Source organism: Physeter macrocephalus, chromosome 2 (assembly GCF_002837175.3).
Source record: "Physeter macrocephalus isolate SW-GA chromosome 2, ASM283717v5, whole genome shotgun sequence".
In the NCBI taxonomy this organism is placed as follows: Eukaryota; Metazoa; Chordata; class Mammalia; order Artiodactyla; family Physeteridae; genus Physeter; species Physeter macrocephalus.
Genome location: NC_041215.1, coordinates 101,266,382 through 101,282,283, shown reverse-complemented (window position 1 = coordinate 101,282,283; position 15,902 = coordinate 101,266,382). Strand labels below are relative to the sequence as shown.

At 36.1% G+C, this 15,902-nt stretch overlaps 1 protein-coding gene across 1 annotated transcript in view; it reads left to right on the top strand.

Annotated features, from left to right (window-relative positions):
- Positions 1 to 15,902, top strand: part of SF3B1 (splicing factor 3b subunit 1) — a 59,106-nt gene that overhangs the window by 41,393 nt on the left and 1,811 nt on the right. The window contains exons 8-24 of the mRNA XM_007111630.3: positions 1,584 to 1,821; positions 2,954 to 3,166; positions 3,428 to 3,549; positions 5,231 to 5,428; positions 5,528 to 5,629; positions 7,151 to 7,330; positions 7,980 to 8,066; positions 8,189 to 8,459; positions 8,753 to 8,898; positions 9,010 to 9,156; positions 9,301 to 9,426; positions 9,889 to 10,110; positions 10,403 to 10,585; positions 10,673 to 10,784; positions 12,266 to 12,386; positions 12,942 to 13,073; positions 14,614 to 14,886. Coding sequence (XP_007111692.1) covers positions 1,584 to 1,821; positions 2,954 to 3,166; positions 3,428 to 3,549; positions 5,231 to 5,428; positions 5,528 to 5,629; positions 7,151 to 7,330; positions 7,980 to 8,066; positions 8,189 to 8,459; positions 8,753 to 8,898; positions 9,010 to 9,156; positions 9,301 to 9,426; positions 9,889 to 10,110; positions 10,403 to 10,585; positions 10,673 to 10,784; positions 12,266 to 12,386; positions 12,942 to 13,073; positions 14,614 to 14,886 — 2,873 coding nt within the window. The remainder of the gene's footprint in view (positions 1 to 1,583; positions 1,822 to 2,953; positions 3,167 to 3,427; positions 3,550 to 5,230; positions 5,429 to 5,527; positions 5,630 to 7,150; positions 7,331 to 7,979; positions 8,067 to 8,188; positions 8,460 to 8,752; positions 8,899 to 9,009; positions 9,157 to 9,300; positions 9,427 to 9,888; positions 10,111 to 10,402; positions 10,586 to 10,672; positions 10,785 to 12,265; positions 12,387 to 12,941; positions 13,074 to 14,613; positions 14,887 to 15,902) is intronic.

Below are 15,902 nucleotides of genomic sequence, written 5' to 3'. Positions count from 1 at the left end.
TGTACTCACTCCCTCCAGCCTGTTCCCATGGCTCAAACCGAAATCTTAGAAATCATTTCAGGGTCATCCTATACTCCTCTTATTCTTTTCCCTGGCCTCCTATCCACAAATGCATTTTGTTGGCCCGACCTTTAAATATATTCAGGATCTACCTACTTTTCATGACCCCACCACCCTAGTCTAAGTCACTGTTGACTCTAGCATAGGCTACTGCAGATTTATTTACAAATAAGGAAAAATGTGTCAGGCCATGGCATTGTTTTCCCAAACCCAGAATTGAGATATACTAAACCTAGCACATAATTTCCAAACAATTTAGTTTTAGATCTTGAGGACTTCCCATTTGCTTGCTGATACATGAGAGGATTTGGTTCTGTATAATATGTTATTACTAACTTAAATTCTGTGGTTGACATTCAGTGCAAATTTTAAAAACAGAGAAAGAGAAACTTGTTCTTCTGGTATCTGTTTAACTGAAAAGGAGACCCAAGAGTTGATGTCTATCTCATAAAAACTATAGAGATTCAGACCATGTTTTCTTTCACGCTTCTCATTTAACACAACTCCATCTTAATTATGACTGTGGGAATTAACAGTGGATGCTAGGAAGCATTTTTTTTCCTACCTGATTGAGCAGGAAGAGCAGTTGCTAAAAATGAGACTTTTGAACAATTTATGTTCTTTACTCATCTAATTGAGAACTTCTCAACCCTGAGTAATACATAGAATCCTTTGAAAGGAAAAAATACTGAGTCTTATTTGCAAACATAAAGCTAAATAGAACTCTTGGGTTGGATAGAGCATCCAACTTTAAAAGAAATACGTAAACGTATACTACAAAACTTACAGAATTATTTAAATAACAGATTTTTTTTTGCTTCACTAATTCACCTGCTGTTTTTGAGATGATATTGTCTGCACTCTGTAGGTTCTTTCGCTTTCATACTCTGTCTGATGTCCTACATTGCTCACTACTTGTCTCTATTCAACTACCATGGAACCTTTGATCATTTAAGTCAGCTTCTAATCTTTTTTCACTAATCTTGCCAGCAACAGAGTAATAGTATTATAGATGTGATTATAAATATAACCTCTTCTCAGGGATTTGAAATTATCTGGCAGTATCTAGTTATAATTACCCAGGTGATCCAAAACATGCTTAAATTAATTAAACACACACAAAATTGAACGAAAAACAAAAATATTCTTAGTGGGAACTCATGAGTCTCTGTCTCTAAGCCCCAGTTTTGAGATGTGCTGATATAATTAAAGCTGAAATTCTTGAGATCTTGACAGAGAAACCTTAATGTTTTCCCAAAGTTACGGAGCCATTAGTGGCATAACCAAGATTATTACCCAGAATACATTGTTTTTTAAATTAGGGCTTATTTCATTGCTCCAAATTAAATCTTTAAGTTGTTTTTTGTCATAAATGTATTTGCTAGAAAGTAGGTATCTTTTAAGCAGAAGGGTAATCTATTCTCTTAATCATGAACTGAAACATTTAATTTTTTTTGTTTACTTAACAGGTTTTCTAATTTTTATGTGGGTGTATGAAATAAATTTTTTTTTGCTCTGTTAAGACCCCTGGACATACCCCTTCCTTAAGATGGGATGAGACACCAGGTCGTGCAAAAGGAAGTGAGACTCCTGGAGCAACCCCAGGCTCAAAAATATGGGATCCTACACCTAGTCACACACCTGCGGGAGCTGCTACCCCTGGACGAGGTGATACACCAGGCCACGCGACACCAGGCCATGGAGGCGCAACTTCCAGTGCTCGTAAAAACAGATGGGATGAGACCCCCAAAACAGAAAGAGGTACTTCTAGTGGAGTTTGGGTGTGTGTTTGGGTAAAATGTTGATTTGATGAGTGGTATGTTTATGGACAAAATCTGTTCTCTCTGGTCCTAGGAAGACACATAAATAAACAGATGCTTTGGGGACAGGTAGAGAACTGAGCGGATGATATACCTAATTCTTTTCCCTTCTTGACGAGGTTTAAGATTTATTTTAGGAAGAACATTAGAAGAAAGTAAAGTCTGTAGGCCTTAACCTCTTTTTTATTGTAGTATAATATATATAACATAAAATTTACCATTTTAACCATTGTAAGTGTAAAATTCAGTGGCATTAAGTGTATTCACAGTGTTGTGCAACCATTACCTTTATTCATTTCTAGAACTTTGTCATCATCCCAAACAAAAACTGTACCCATTAAGCAATAACTCTCCATTCTTACTCCTCCCAGCCTTTGGTTACCTCTCATTTACTTTCTGTCTGTGTAAATTTGCCTAAATATCTTGTTTTTTGTGTAAACTCTCTAAAGCTGTATTTCATTAACTGTTTATGAGATTAGTGTTGGGAAGTTAAGATTTAACATTACATCTGCTATATTAAAATTTTATAAAGAATTTTTAATGATAGGGCAGAGTGCTTAACATGTAATGTAGGGAATTCCCTGGTGGTCCAGTGGTTAGGACTCGGTGCTTTCACTGAAGGGGCCCGGGTTCCATCCCTGGTCGGGGAACTAAAACTAAGATCCCACAGGCCGCACAGTGCAGCCCAAAAACATCCGGAAAAAAATATAATGGATGAGAGAGGCAGTATAGAATTGTACATGCAGAGTAATCTCACTCCATGGAGAAATGAAAGGTGGCCCAAGATACATAAAGTGGCTGTCTCTGGGTTGTGATGTTGTGGGTGGTTGAAAAAAATCCTTTGCTCTGTTTTCCTGTTCCTCGATGGTTACCATTTATTGTTTTTGTAATCCGTGGAAAAGATACAGTCAAGGAGAATAAATATGAAATGAAACATTAAAACTTAAATGTGTCTTCATTTTAGGAATATCTTGTTTCTGAAGTTGATCAGTTTGAGTATGTTAGTTGTCTGAAAATAGTCATTTTTTGACAGTGGTTAAAATTTTAGGCTTATTCACTCTTTTTCTTTAAAGATACTCCTGGACATGGAAGTGGATGGGCTGAGACACCTCGAACAGATCGAGGTGGAGATTCCATTGGTGAAACACCAACTCCTGGAGCCAGTAAAAGAAAGTCACGTTGGGATGAAACACCAGCTAGTCAGATGGGTGGAAGCACTCCTGTTCTGACCCCTGGAAAGACACCAATTGGCACGCCAGCCATGAACATGGCTACCCCGACTCCAGGTAGAAACTTAAACTTTATCATTGGAAATAATTTTTTCCCCTTGTTAGTATTTTGAGTTTTTTCTTTGTGGTTTTTCTGTGTGCCATTAATGCCTATTTGTAGCCAGAATAACAGGATGTAAAAAGAAGTCTTGGTTTGAGTTTATAATATAAACAATTAAATGTTAGAATTGATTTTAACTATCTTACATCCCAGGGATCTGTGTAATGATAAAAGTCTTGCACTACATAGATTGTTACAGAAATTTGCTTTTTTGGTAGGTCACATAATGAGTATGACTCCTGAACAGCTTCAGGCTTGGCGGTGGGAGAGAGAAATTGATGAGAGAAATCGCCCATTGTCTGATGAAGAATTAGATGCCATGTTCCCAGAAGGATATAAGGTAAAAACAGTGAATATGAATGTGGTGGTTTTTAGGATATGGTTTTTTTTGGCCATGCTGCGTGGCTTGCAGGATCTGAGTTCACCAACCAGGGATTGAACCTGGGCTCCGGCAGTGAAAGTTCCGAGTCCTAACCACTGGACTGCCAGGGAATTCCCTGGATTTTATTTTAAATATTCTTTGAAAATACTGACTGGTCAAGTTTGCATTGGCCTTGCTCAAATTTACTACTGCCATTTCATTCTTTAGCTGTTTCCAAGTATATTTCATTTCCAACATTAGATCATGGTTATTTTACTTGGTGTCTCACAAAAATCTTGTGTATTTAGTTCATGGGTTGCCAGTGGACACGAAGAATGTTATGTTCTCTCTTTACCATAGCAACTTGAAGTTCATTTTGAACTATAAAATCTTCTAGGTACCTGTTACTCAAGGACCTTTTGCTGGTCTAAAAGTGGTCATATAGCTGATGTTATAACCAGGGCTGGAACCTAAGTCATTTGATGGCCTTTACAGAGCCTTTTCTGCCAATGCCTATTGCTTTTTAAACAGTTTTTATGTATGTATTTCCCCCTACCCCCTCATTAGGTTCGTATTAGAGTATTTGTTTCAAGTATGCATGAATTTACTGCTTTATAACTTCTTGTACCCTCTGTGTAATGCTGTGGGTATAGTCACTCTCCAGCCTACTATTGACTGGCTAAGTGTCTGTCACAATTGCATTCATTGATTTATCAATAGGAGGGGGAAAATCCTCCTTTGTGAATCTTTTTTTTTTCTAATACAAGTTTTTTTCTTTTCTTTCCCTAAGAGGATAGTCATTACATCTTTTTCTTTTTTCTTTTTAAAATTTATTTATTTTTGGCTGCATTGGGTCTTTATTGCTGTGCGTGGGCTTTCTCTAGTTGCGGCGAGCGGGGGCCACTCTTCGTTGCAGCGCGCTGGCCTCTCACTGCGGTGGCTTCTGTTGCGGAACATGGGCCCTAGGTACGCGGGCTCAGCAGCTGTGGCTTGTGGGCTCTAGAGCCGCAGGCTCAGCAGCCGTGGTGCAGGGTCCCAGCTGCTCCGCAGCATGTGGGATCTTCCCAGACCAGGGCTCGGACCCATGTCCCCTGCACTGGCAGGCAGATTCCCAACCACTGCGCCACCAGGAAGCCCTCCTTTGTGACTCTGGAGTGAATTTTTTGGGTTTAGTCAAATGTTGTGTATTGGCAGGGCTTTGGTGAATATTTTGGTTTTAGTTTTTATGCAGTCACTCATTTTTGTAGAACAACTTAAATATTAAGATTTGTTTTCATAGAGATTTACATGAATTATTTTTAATTTATTACTAAAATATAATATTTTATACATTATGTGCACCTTGAGCTTATTTCCATTTATATGACATTGGTTCACCAACATGTTTATATAGACTAATGTTTGAAAGTGATCAGAATTTGTAAGCCCACTTCGTGTATCTCCTCATTTCCCCACACTTCTAATACACTTAATTTAAGTTTAATGAGAAATAGTAATATTTGTATATTTTAAACTTATAAGTAAGATAGAAAAATGGGATTGATGTAAATTAATTCTTGCCTCTAAGCAAAAAGCATCTTAACTGTAAATATTATTCATTTTTGTTATTATTTACTATGTAAAGTTAAGAAAGTCCTAAACTGTCTTTTAACTGTATTAGGTACTTCCCCCTCCAGCTGGATATGTTCCTATTCGAACTCCAGCTCGAAAGCTGACAGCAACTCCAACACCTTTGGGTGGTATGACAGGTTTCCACATGCAAACTGAAGATAGAACTATGAAAAGTGTTAATGACCAACCATCTGGAAATCTTCCATTTTTAAAACCTGATGATATTCAGTACTTTGATAAACTTTTGGTAAGTAATAATACCAGAAATAAAATATTACTTTTTATTTAGAAGTTACAAGTCATAGTATCTCCACTAACCTTTAAATTTTTTACTTTTTACTGTTAGGTTGATGTTGATGAATCAACACTTAGTCCAGAAGAGCAAAAAGAGAGAAAAATAATGAAGTTGCTTTTAAAAATTAAGAATGGAACACCTCCAATGAGAAAAGTAAGTACCAGTTTATTAAATCATCATGTTCATTATAATTTTAGAGATTCTCCATTTTGTCATCAGAGCCTTTAAAATATGCTGAAGATTCTAATGTAATTAGTGGAATTATGTGGGGTATTGTATTAGTATCATATGTGGCTTGAAGATGGTTGATCCTGTAGGAGAAGTTAAGGAATTTTTATTATACTCTGTGACTCTTTCTATTAAATTACCCTTTTTTAAAATTTATTTTTTACTGAAGTATAGTTGACTTACAATGTTGTGTTAATTACTGCTGTACAGCAAAGTGACTCAGTTATACATATATATACATTCTTTATCATATTCTTTTTCATTATGGTTTATCACAGGATATTGAATATAGTTCCCTGTGCTACACAGTAGGACCTTGTTGTTTATTCACTCTGTATATACTAGTTTGCATCTGCTAACCCCAGACTCCCAGTTCAACCCTCTCCCACCCCTCTCCCCATTGGCAACCACCAGTCTATTCTCTATGTCCCTGTTTCTGTTTCATATATAGGTTCATTTGTGTTATATTTTAGATTTTACATGCAAGTGATATCATATGGTGTTTGTCTTTCACTTTCTGACTTACTTCACTTAGTATGATAATCTCTGGTTGCATCCATGTTGCTGCAAATGGCATTACAGTAAGTCCCCTACATACTAATGAGTTTCGTTCTGAGAGTGCATTCATAAGTCCAATTTGTTCTTAAGTCCAACAGAGTTAGCCTAGGTAACCCAGCTAACAATTGGCTAGCTATATAGTACTGTACTGTAATAGGTTTATAACACTTTTCACACAAATAATACATAAAAAACAAAAACAAAAATAAAGAAGTTTTAATCTTACAGTACAGTACCTTGAAAAGTACAGTAGTACAGTACAACAGCTGGTATACAGGGGCATGTTCGCATCTTTGAAAGTTCACAACTTGAAGGTTTGTATGTAGGGGACTTACTGTATTTTATTCTTGTTTATGGATGAGTAGTATTCCGTTGTATGTATGCACCACATCTTCTTTATCCATTCATCTGTAGATGGTAGATAGGTAGATAGGTGTTTTCCATATCTTGGCTATTGTGAATAGTGCTGCTATGAACATGGGGGTGGTGTGCATGTATCTTTTTGAATTATATTTTTGTCCAGATATATGCCCAGGAGTGGGATTGCTAGATCATGTGGTAACTCTATTTTTAGTTTTCTGAGGAACCTCCATACTGTTTTCCACAGTGGTTGCACCAACTTACATTCCCACCAACAGTGTAGGAGGGTTTCTCTTTTCTCCACACCCTCTCCAGCATTCAGTTACCCTTTTTGAATTAACTGAAAACATTGAGGCTTTATCGCAAGAGTTCAGACTTTAGAGTAATTTTGATGGGAATGAACTCATGCTACTCTATGTAAAATGTCTGAAGTTTACACTAAAATATTCAGTTACAGAAAACTGTGGAGTAATTAATTTGCTCATGCTTACAATAAAGAAATATGCCTATTACTCTTTTCTCTTCCAGGCTGCATTGCGTCAGATTACTGATAAAGCTCGTGAATTTGGAGCTGGTCCTTTGTTCAATCAGATTCTTCCTCTGCTGATGTCGCCTACACTTGAGGATCAAGAGCGTCATTTACTTGTAAAAGTTATTGATAGAATATTATACAAACTTGATGACTTAGTTCGACCATATGTGCACAAGGTTTGTTCTCAATTTGTGTTTCTAATGGTTTGATATTTTTTAATGTAAAAGGAATTAGTGGATTTTTTAACCAACTTATTATTAGGTGTATTTGTGAAATTTAAAAATTGTAAAAAAGTAACAGCTGATGTTACACATTCACAATAAAAAGAGAAATTTCAACCCCTTTAAAGATACTCAGTTAACCAATGTTAAATTTACATGCCCTCCCAGACCTTTTTCTTTGCACAAGCATACATACACAAATACATGTGTAAATAGATGTAACTTTTTGACATCATATATAGTGGGTTCATATTATTCATATTTTAAAATTTGCTTTTATTGATAATAGAACGAGAAAATGTATGTTTCTATACCATCCCATTTAGTACTAAGAATCATCTTTTTGCTGTTGGTAATTGTGGTTTAGAATTGTAAAATGCAGATGGGCGTGCGTGTGTGTGTGTGTGTGTATTTTATAGTCTGTGTGGTTAACAGTGCTCCCAAATACTCATCTTTATGTGGGGTTTAAAGTTGTGTGATTAAAATTCTTAATTTGTCCCTTGATTAACAAAGTCCTGGTAATTATAAATTCCCTTACATGTACTGTTACTTGAGCATTGCATCAGTAATTGCTGTGAAAATGTAGCCTCCTTCTTTTTTTCAGATCCTAGTGGTCATTGAACCATTGTTGATTGATGAGGATTACTATGCTAGAGTGGAAGGCCGAGAGATTATTTCTAATTTGGCAAAGGTATGTATATTTCTGGAGAAGAAAGTTTTATATATGTGGATAGAATTATTTGATTTTAGAATGAAATGGTTGAGGGTTAATGTTATCAACTCATGACTGTTGCTTTTTTCTTAAACTTTTAGGCTGCTGGTCTGGCTACTATGATCTCTACCATGAGACCTGATATAGATAACATGGATGAGTATGTCCGTAACACAACAGCTAGAGCTTTTGCTGTTGTAGCCTCTGCCCTGGGCATTCCTTCATTATTGCCTTTCTTAAAAGCTGTGTGCAAAAGCAAGAAGTCCTGGCAAGCAAGACACACTGGTATAAAAATTGTACAGCAAATAGCTATTCTCATGGGCTGTGCCATCTTGCCACATCTCAGAAGTTTAGTTGAAATCATTGAACATGGTAAGTTGTAGTATAACTGTGTCTTTTGTAAGACAGGTTTCCTGAAATTTAGGCTACTGATTTTTGGAGAGAGAAATGGAAGGTAAACTACATAAACACCATATAGTTTATGATTGGATTTGTAATATTAGCTGCTAATAGGCTGTGGTTCATACTGGCTTTTGCCTAACTTTGTCTAATGGGAACAGATTCTGCAATTTGACTAAATGTTTAGGTATATTGCTAGAATCTGGATGATGCTATGGAAGTTAGGTAATTTTGCTTAGTTAAAACCTGTGTTTGGTTTTTTATAGGTCTTGTGGATGAGCAGCAGAAAGTTCGGACCATTAGTGCTTTGGCCATTGCTGCCTTGGCTGAAGCAGCAACTCCTTATGGTATCGAATCTTTTGATTCTGTGTTAAAGCCTCTATGGAAGGGTATCCGCCAACACAGAGGAAAGGTAGATTTCACCAGTTTGATTTCATTTTTCTTTTTATTTCTACTTATTGAAGTTCAAGTGACTTAAATCTAATTTACTAAGTATATATATATATATTTTATTTTAAAATAGGGTCTGGCCGCTTTCTTAAAGGCTATTGGGTATCTTATTCCTCTCATGGATGCAGAATATGCCAACTACTATACTAGAGAAGTGATGTTAATTCTTATTCGAGAATTCCAATCTCCTGATGAAGAAATGAAGAAAATTGTGCTGAAGGTAATTGTTCCAAATTGTTGCTGTTCCAGATTTGTTAATCTAAATGTGTTTCATGGTTCAAAGAGAATTTTATATCATTAAAAAAAACACTATTGTATATTAAACCAGGACTGTGATTACTATTATTATTTTTTAACATTTTAGGTGGTAAAGCAGTGTTGTGGAACAGATGGTGTAGAAGCAAACTACATTAAAACAGAGATCCTTCCTCCTTTTTTTAAACACTTCTGGCAACACAGAATGGCTTTGGATAGAAGAAATTACCGGCAGGTAAGCTTTTATCATAAAAAAAATATATTCAAAAATTCTTTCAGCTGATCCTTTAGTCAGTTTGAATGCATATTACATAAGTTATTTTTTTGCCTTGAGAACCTCACAGGTTGTTTGTGCTTGATTGTGAAAGGAGATGGATTTTAATCAGCCAGTTAACTTCCATTTTGCTTTTGTATTCTAGGATAAATAGCCAACTATGAATTGACATTTTTGTCTAGTAAATGAACTGCTTAATCTGGCTAGGTGAACCATGAATACAATCTTAACCTTAAATCCCCTTGACTTAGACTCATATTTAAATTTTTTGGCCACCTTTTTCTTACAGTTTTAATAGTAGGAGCCATCTGTTCTCAGCATGCTTACTAGCTAAATAGTATCTTTAGAATATTCCACTTTCATGATGTCTCTTTATTTCCTTGGAAAAGCAGTAAATTAAATGATTTCTCCTCCTCTTTTTAGTTAGTTGATACTACTGTGGAGTTGGCAAACAAAGTAGGTGCAGCAGAAATTATATCCAGGATTGTGGATGATCTGAAAGATGAAGCTGAACAGTACAGAAAAATGGTGATGGAGACTATTGAGAAAATTATGGGCAACTTGGGAGCAGCAGATATTGATCATAAACTTGAAGAACAACTGATTGATGGTATTCTTTATGCTTTTCAAGAACAGACTACAGAGGTAATGATACTAATTATTAGGCAAGTTGCCACTGACTTTCATATTTGTAAAATATTTTCAAGTAAATATTATCACCAAAGAGTAATTAAATTTGAAATAATTTTTAAATGCTCATGTTCTCATGCAGTTGGCTACAAAGGAATATTCTTCTACCTCAAATTTTTAGGTTAGATTTTTGGAAACGGACTATACGTATATTTCAAGTGTTTAGCCACAAACTGAATTCTTGTTCACATTGAATGTAGTTTTTAAATTTAACTTGGCTTTTTTTTTTTTTTTTTTTTTTCTAAAGGACTCAGTAATGTTGAACGGCTTTGGCACAGTGGTCAATGCTCTTGGCAAACGAGTCAAACCGTACTTGCCTCAGATCTGCGGTACAGTTTTGTGGCGTTTAAATAACAAATCAGCAAAAGTTAGGCAACAGGCAGCTGACTTGATCTCTCGAACGGCTGTTGTCATGAAGACTTGTCAAGAGGTAAACTTTTATATCAGACTCTTATTTCTTCACCAAAAGGAGTAATGTAAACAGTAACATTTCATCATTATTATTTTTTTATTACAGGAAAAATTGATGGGGCACTTGGGTGTTGTTTTGTATGAGTATTTGGGCGAAGAGTACCCTGAAGTATTGGGCAGCATTCTTGGAGCACTGAAGGCCATTGTAAATGTAATAGGTATGGAATTTGTTGGTCATGTAAGAATTTTTTGTTTTGTATTTTAAAGTTTCTTTGGTGTTTTGAAAGTAAAATAGAGAATCCTATTTAGGAGTTGACTAATGATGTCTGATACTTTTTTTTTAACCACTGAAAATTACAGTTAAGTTGGGATGTCACAAGAATCTTATCTCCCAAAATCTATTTATATTTTACTTTGAAAGAGAGAAAGAGGGCAAGTTTAGGACCTGCAACAGAGGAGGAAGTAGTCACAACTCAAAAAACTTTGAAGTCATGGGATAGAGGGCCCTAAAAAAATTGTGTCTCACCTGAAATACCTGGGAGAGGAGGTGGTGGGTGGAGAGAACTCTAAAGTTTTATATTATATATTTATTCAACCTTGAATTAGTAAATGGTTATGGTAGGTTTTCCTGCTTGATATTAAGTTCAAGGAACAACAACCAGAGAGAAAAGTGAATTGATCAAGTGATCTCATTTTTATTTAAATCCAATTCTTTTAAACTGTCCTTTCAGTTCTTTACCCAAAGTTAAAACAGAGGTGTATTACAGATGCTCTTGGGTGTGGAGAACAAAGCTTTTCCTCTTTAAGGGCATTATGATGGAACAAACAAATGGTCTCCTGTTTTATCCTTCATTATAAGTGAATGTAACTATTGCAAAAGTAACTTCCATGGAGTTTGAGGGACAGAGATAACCTGTCAGGAGGTTGAAATAGCTGGCTGTGATAGCCACTATTTTTCTCATTTTAGTAAGGGGTTTTTATGCGGTATAGGAGGTCTTCGAACCATTACATTTACATATAATCCCCAGTTCAGCCCTTTCCTCTCTCTCTACTTGGATATACTTGCCAAAAATTAGTTACTTGGCCACTTGTGGGGCTCTGGTTTGCAGGGAATTGTAAACCATATTGTTGGTCAGAGAAACATGGGAAAAGCAATGGAGAGAGAATCAGAGCAAGCAGTTCTAGTTAGAGCAAGAGCCCCTGCCAGCTGCCTCCTTTTTTCTCTCTTCATAGGTGTAAATACCATCCAAGTATGCCCTGCATTGCAGGGAGACTGGAGATCTGTTTGTTTTGCAGTTAAAGGGTAAGGGGGCCCTTTCTGGAAAATTTTGCTTTAATTTATATGTCTACCTCTGGCTTATATTGTTGTGTATGGCCGGAACATAAGCTGTCCCCATATTTAAATGTCAGTGTACAAATACATTTCAGAACCAAATGAAACTTTTTTTTGTTGTTGAGTATCCATCATTCTTTAAATCACTTCACTAATTTCTTTCATTTTTATGCATAATCAGAAGTTGTTAATAAAAAGTTAAAAATTCTGAGTTTGATCAGAAGCTGGGGCTTTTTCTTTCCATAGGCAGCTGTAAGTTTGTATTTATGCCTAGTCACGTATATTACATTGTTAAATAAAGGGTAAAATGAACAAAGGTTGCAGTTCACATGTTAATTGATAGTGTGTTTGACTTCTGTTAAATAGGTATGCATAAGATGACTCCACCAATTAAAGATCTGCTGCCTAGACTCACCCCCATCTTAAAGAATAGGCATGAAAAAGTACAAGAGAATTGTATTGATCTTGTTGGACGTATTGCTGATAGGTAAGCAGATTTCCTAAACATTTTAATAAGCGGTATTGGTTTTCACATTTAGCCACTTTTTATTCACTTTGCAAATTTGCTTATTGTTGCTAATGTAAGTATATATGGTCAGGCTAATATTTCAGTAATATTTTCAAATTTGAATGGTAACGGAGTGGCAGTATATTTTTAAAACTAAACCATCCTGGGCTTCCCTGGTGGCGCAGTGGTTGAGAGTCTGCCTGCCGATGCAGGGGACACAGGTTAGTGCCCCGGTCCGGGAAGATCCCACATGCCGCGGAGCGGCTGGGCCCGTGAGCCATGGCCACTGAGCCTGCGCGTCCGGAGCCTGCGCTCCACAACAGGAGAGGCCACAACAGTGAGAGGCCCGCGTACTAAAAAAAAAAAAACAAAAAAAAAACACAACTAAACCATCCTTTCTGAACAGTAATAATAATTTTATTTAATGCTTAGAATGAATTGGTAATCATGTTTTGAGAACTGAATTTGCAGATTTACCTTTTAAAACTTATTGTCACAAAAAATTTTACTTTTTTTTTTTTTTTTTTAAACTAGGGGAGCTGAATATGTGTCTGCAAGAGAATGGATGAGGATTTGCTTTGAGCTTTTAGAGCTCTTAAAAGCTCACAAAAAAGCTATTCGTAGAGCCACAGTCAACACATTTGGTTATATTGCAAAGGCCATTGGGTGAGTATTATTTACTTCTGTGTATTATTATTATTTTTTTTACTTTGTAATAGACCCATTGTAGTGTTAAAAGATGTTTCTATTTCTGTAGAATCTCTTTTAAGGCAAGGTATGAGTAATGCAGTTAGAATAGACTTTATATTTTTTAGAATAGACTAACCACTGACCTTCAATTTTTGAAATGTTTTCTTAAACGTTAAATTGAATTAAAATAGATGGAACAGTTTAAAATTTCATTTAGTCACACTTCACTATTTTCAGAAGAGGGAAACGGTACCATTTCAGAATAATTTCAAATTTTGTTGGTCCTTTTAGTATATTGCTTAAAATATTAAGGCCAGTTCTTAGTAAAACAATTAACATAATTCAGTTTTCATGTTAATGCTTTATGTGTTTTAAAAATATTTTTCTAAAATTAATCCACAGACAACTGAATGATAGCTATTTTATTAGATAACCTATGGTTATTTGCTTCTACTCCACCAGAACCAAGCTAGAAGAAACAGTCATTGTAGAAAATGAGATACTTATGTACATGTGGCTTAATAACTAAATATTTTCAAGCAATAAAACATAACAAAAGTTGGATTATTTAATTAGAGTCTCCCCACCTGCCTTTTGGTAGCAATAATATTTTTTCATCTGTGATGTAGTCAAGAAGTTTGCAATGAATAGCTGTTGTTAACTTTTTAGTTCCTATGTCCCTTTAAATTTGTGGTAGAATAAATGCTTAAAGAAGGAGAATAAATGTGGTAAACATGTGGGAGGGAAGATTTTGGAAAACAGATTTTGTGTGTTGTGGCATGGGAGACCACAGTTTGGATACTACTGTAAGGTTGCCTAGCTCTAGTGGCCATGTTCTGAACACTCAAAGAATTATTATTATTATTTTTTTTAAAAATTTATTTATTTAATTTGTTTATTTTTGGCTGCACTGTGTCTTCGTGGCTGTGCGTGGGCTTTTTCTAGTTGCAGTGAGCGGGGGCTACTCTTGGTTGCAGTGTGCGGGCTTCTCATCGTGGTGGCTTCTCTTGTTGCGGAGCATGGGCTTTAGGCATGTGGGCTTCAGTAGTTGTGGCACACGGGCTCAATAGTTGTGGCTCGCGGGCTCTAGAGCACAGGCTCTAGTTGTCGCGCATGGGCTTAGTTGCTCCGCGGCATGTGGGATCTTCCCGGACCAGGGCTCGAACCCGTGTCCCCTGCATTGGCAGGCGGATTCTTAACCACTGTGCCACCAGGGAAGTCCTCAAAGAATTATTTAGTCTAAACATTTTAATGAAATTTCTTTTTGTTTCAGGAAATAAACTAAAGACTGTAAATTATATTTGAAAATGAAGCCATTTGAATTTTTTCATTAAAATGAACACTTTAATTTAAATGAAGTTCTTAAGTAGAAACCGTAATGCCAGTGACTTGAAAGTATTGCATTTTAGCATAAAATTACTTAGTTCCCAGTAATTATTTACCATTATTTTTCTTCCCTCCAAAAATATTTTGACTTGTAAACTAACAGTTTGCTGACACATTTATTTTTTTCCAGCCCTCATGATGTATTGGCTACACTTTTAAACAACCTCAAAGTTCAGGAAAGGCAGAACAGAGTTTGTACCACTGTAGCAATAGCTATTGTCGCTGAAACATGTTCACCCTTCACAGTACTACCTGCCTTAATGAATGAATACAGAGTTCCTGAACTGAATGTTCAAAATGGAGTGTTAAAATCACTTTCCTTCTTGTTTGAATATATTGGTGAAATGGGAAAGGACTACATTTATGCTGTAACACCACTGCTTGAAGATGCTTTAATGGATAGGTAAGTGACTTGAACTAAATGCAAGAAAATAGTTGTAATTCTTCTTTTATTTTAGAACTTACGGAAGTAATTATTACATGACCTATTTGTTGTGATGTAGTTAAAGAAGGGACTACTAGTCTGGATTTTTATGAAACTATAAATATGACTATTATCTCTAAATAAGATAGATGCTATAGTGGTTCCCCCAATTTTATTTTCCAAGTGCCCCCTCCGATCTTAGTTCCCTGACCAGGGATTGAACCCAGGCCCCAGCAGTGAAAGTGCTGAGTCCTAACCCCTGGACCACCAGGGAATTCCTGATCAACTTTTGTTTTAAAAATTAAAGTCAAATATAATTAGAGGAAATGTTGAACATGAGCTTATCGGTATGGCAAAGAGACCTGATCCTTTTAGTTTTTTGTTACGGCAGGTGAAGCAGAGGTTTCTGTTAGGCTTTTGAACTACTGAACATAGCCTGCCAGAGCCACACTATTCCCACTGCAGGCCCCCAGTTATTCAGATGGTGACCACCGATGAAGTACTGCTTGAAGTGATTGATAGAGTCCTGATACCAAGAAACATTACTTCAGTTGGGAAATTTATTAAGGAGGAATACAGCTTCACTTCAGTCTATGCCTAATAGATTATTACACTAAATAAGAGAAATAAGGATGCTAGTAACTAAGTTCAGGTGTTTTTTTCTCTTATACCTTTAAGGTACTCTTCCTGCCTTTGAGGATAAAGACTGTGAACTTGTTTTTATACCCTTCATAGACCCGTTATCTGATGCTTGTAGTCAGTTGAATAATTGTGGAATAAATAACTCAATGATTTGTCATAAACATAAGGTCATTTAAAACATGGGAGGTGATAAGAGTTCTTATTTCTGGGTTTGAAAAAATTATTGGTCCTTCTCTTCCTTTCCCTAAATTGAGTTTTTTTGTTTTGTTTGTTTGTTTGTTTGTTTGGGTGTTACGCGGGCCTCTCACTGTTGTGGCCTCTCCCGTTGCGGAGCACAGGCTCCGGACGCGCAG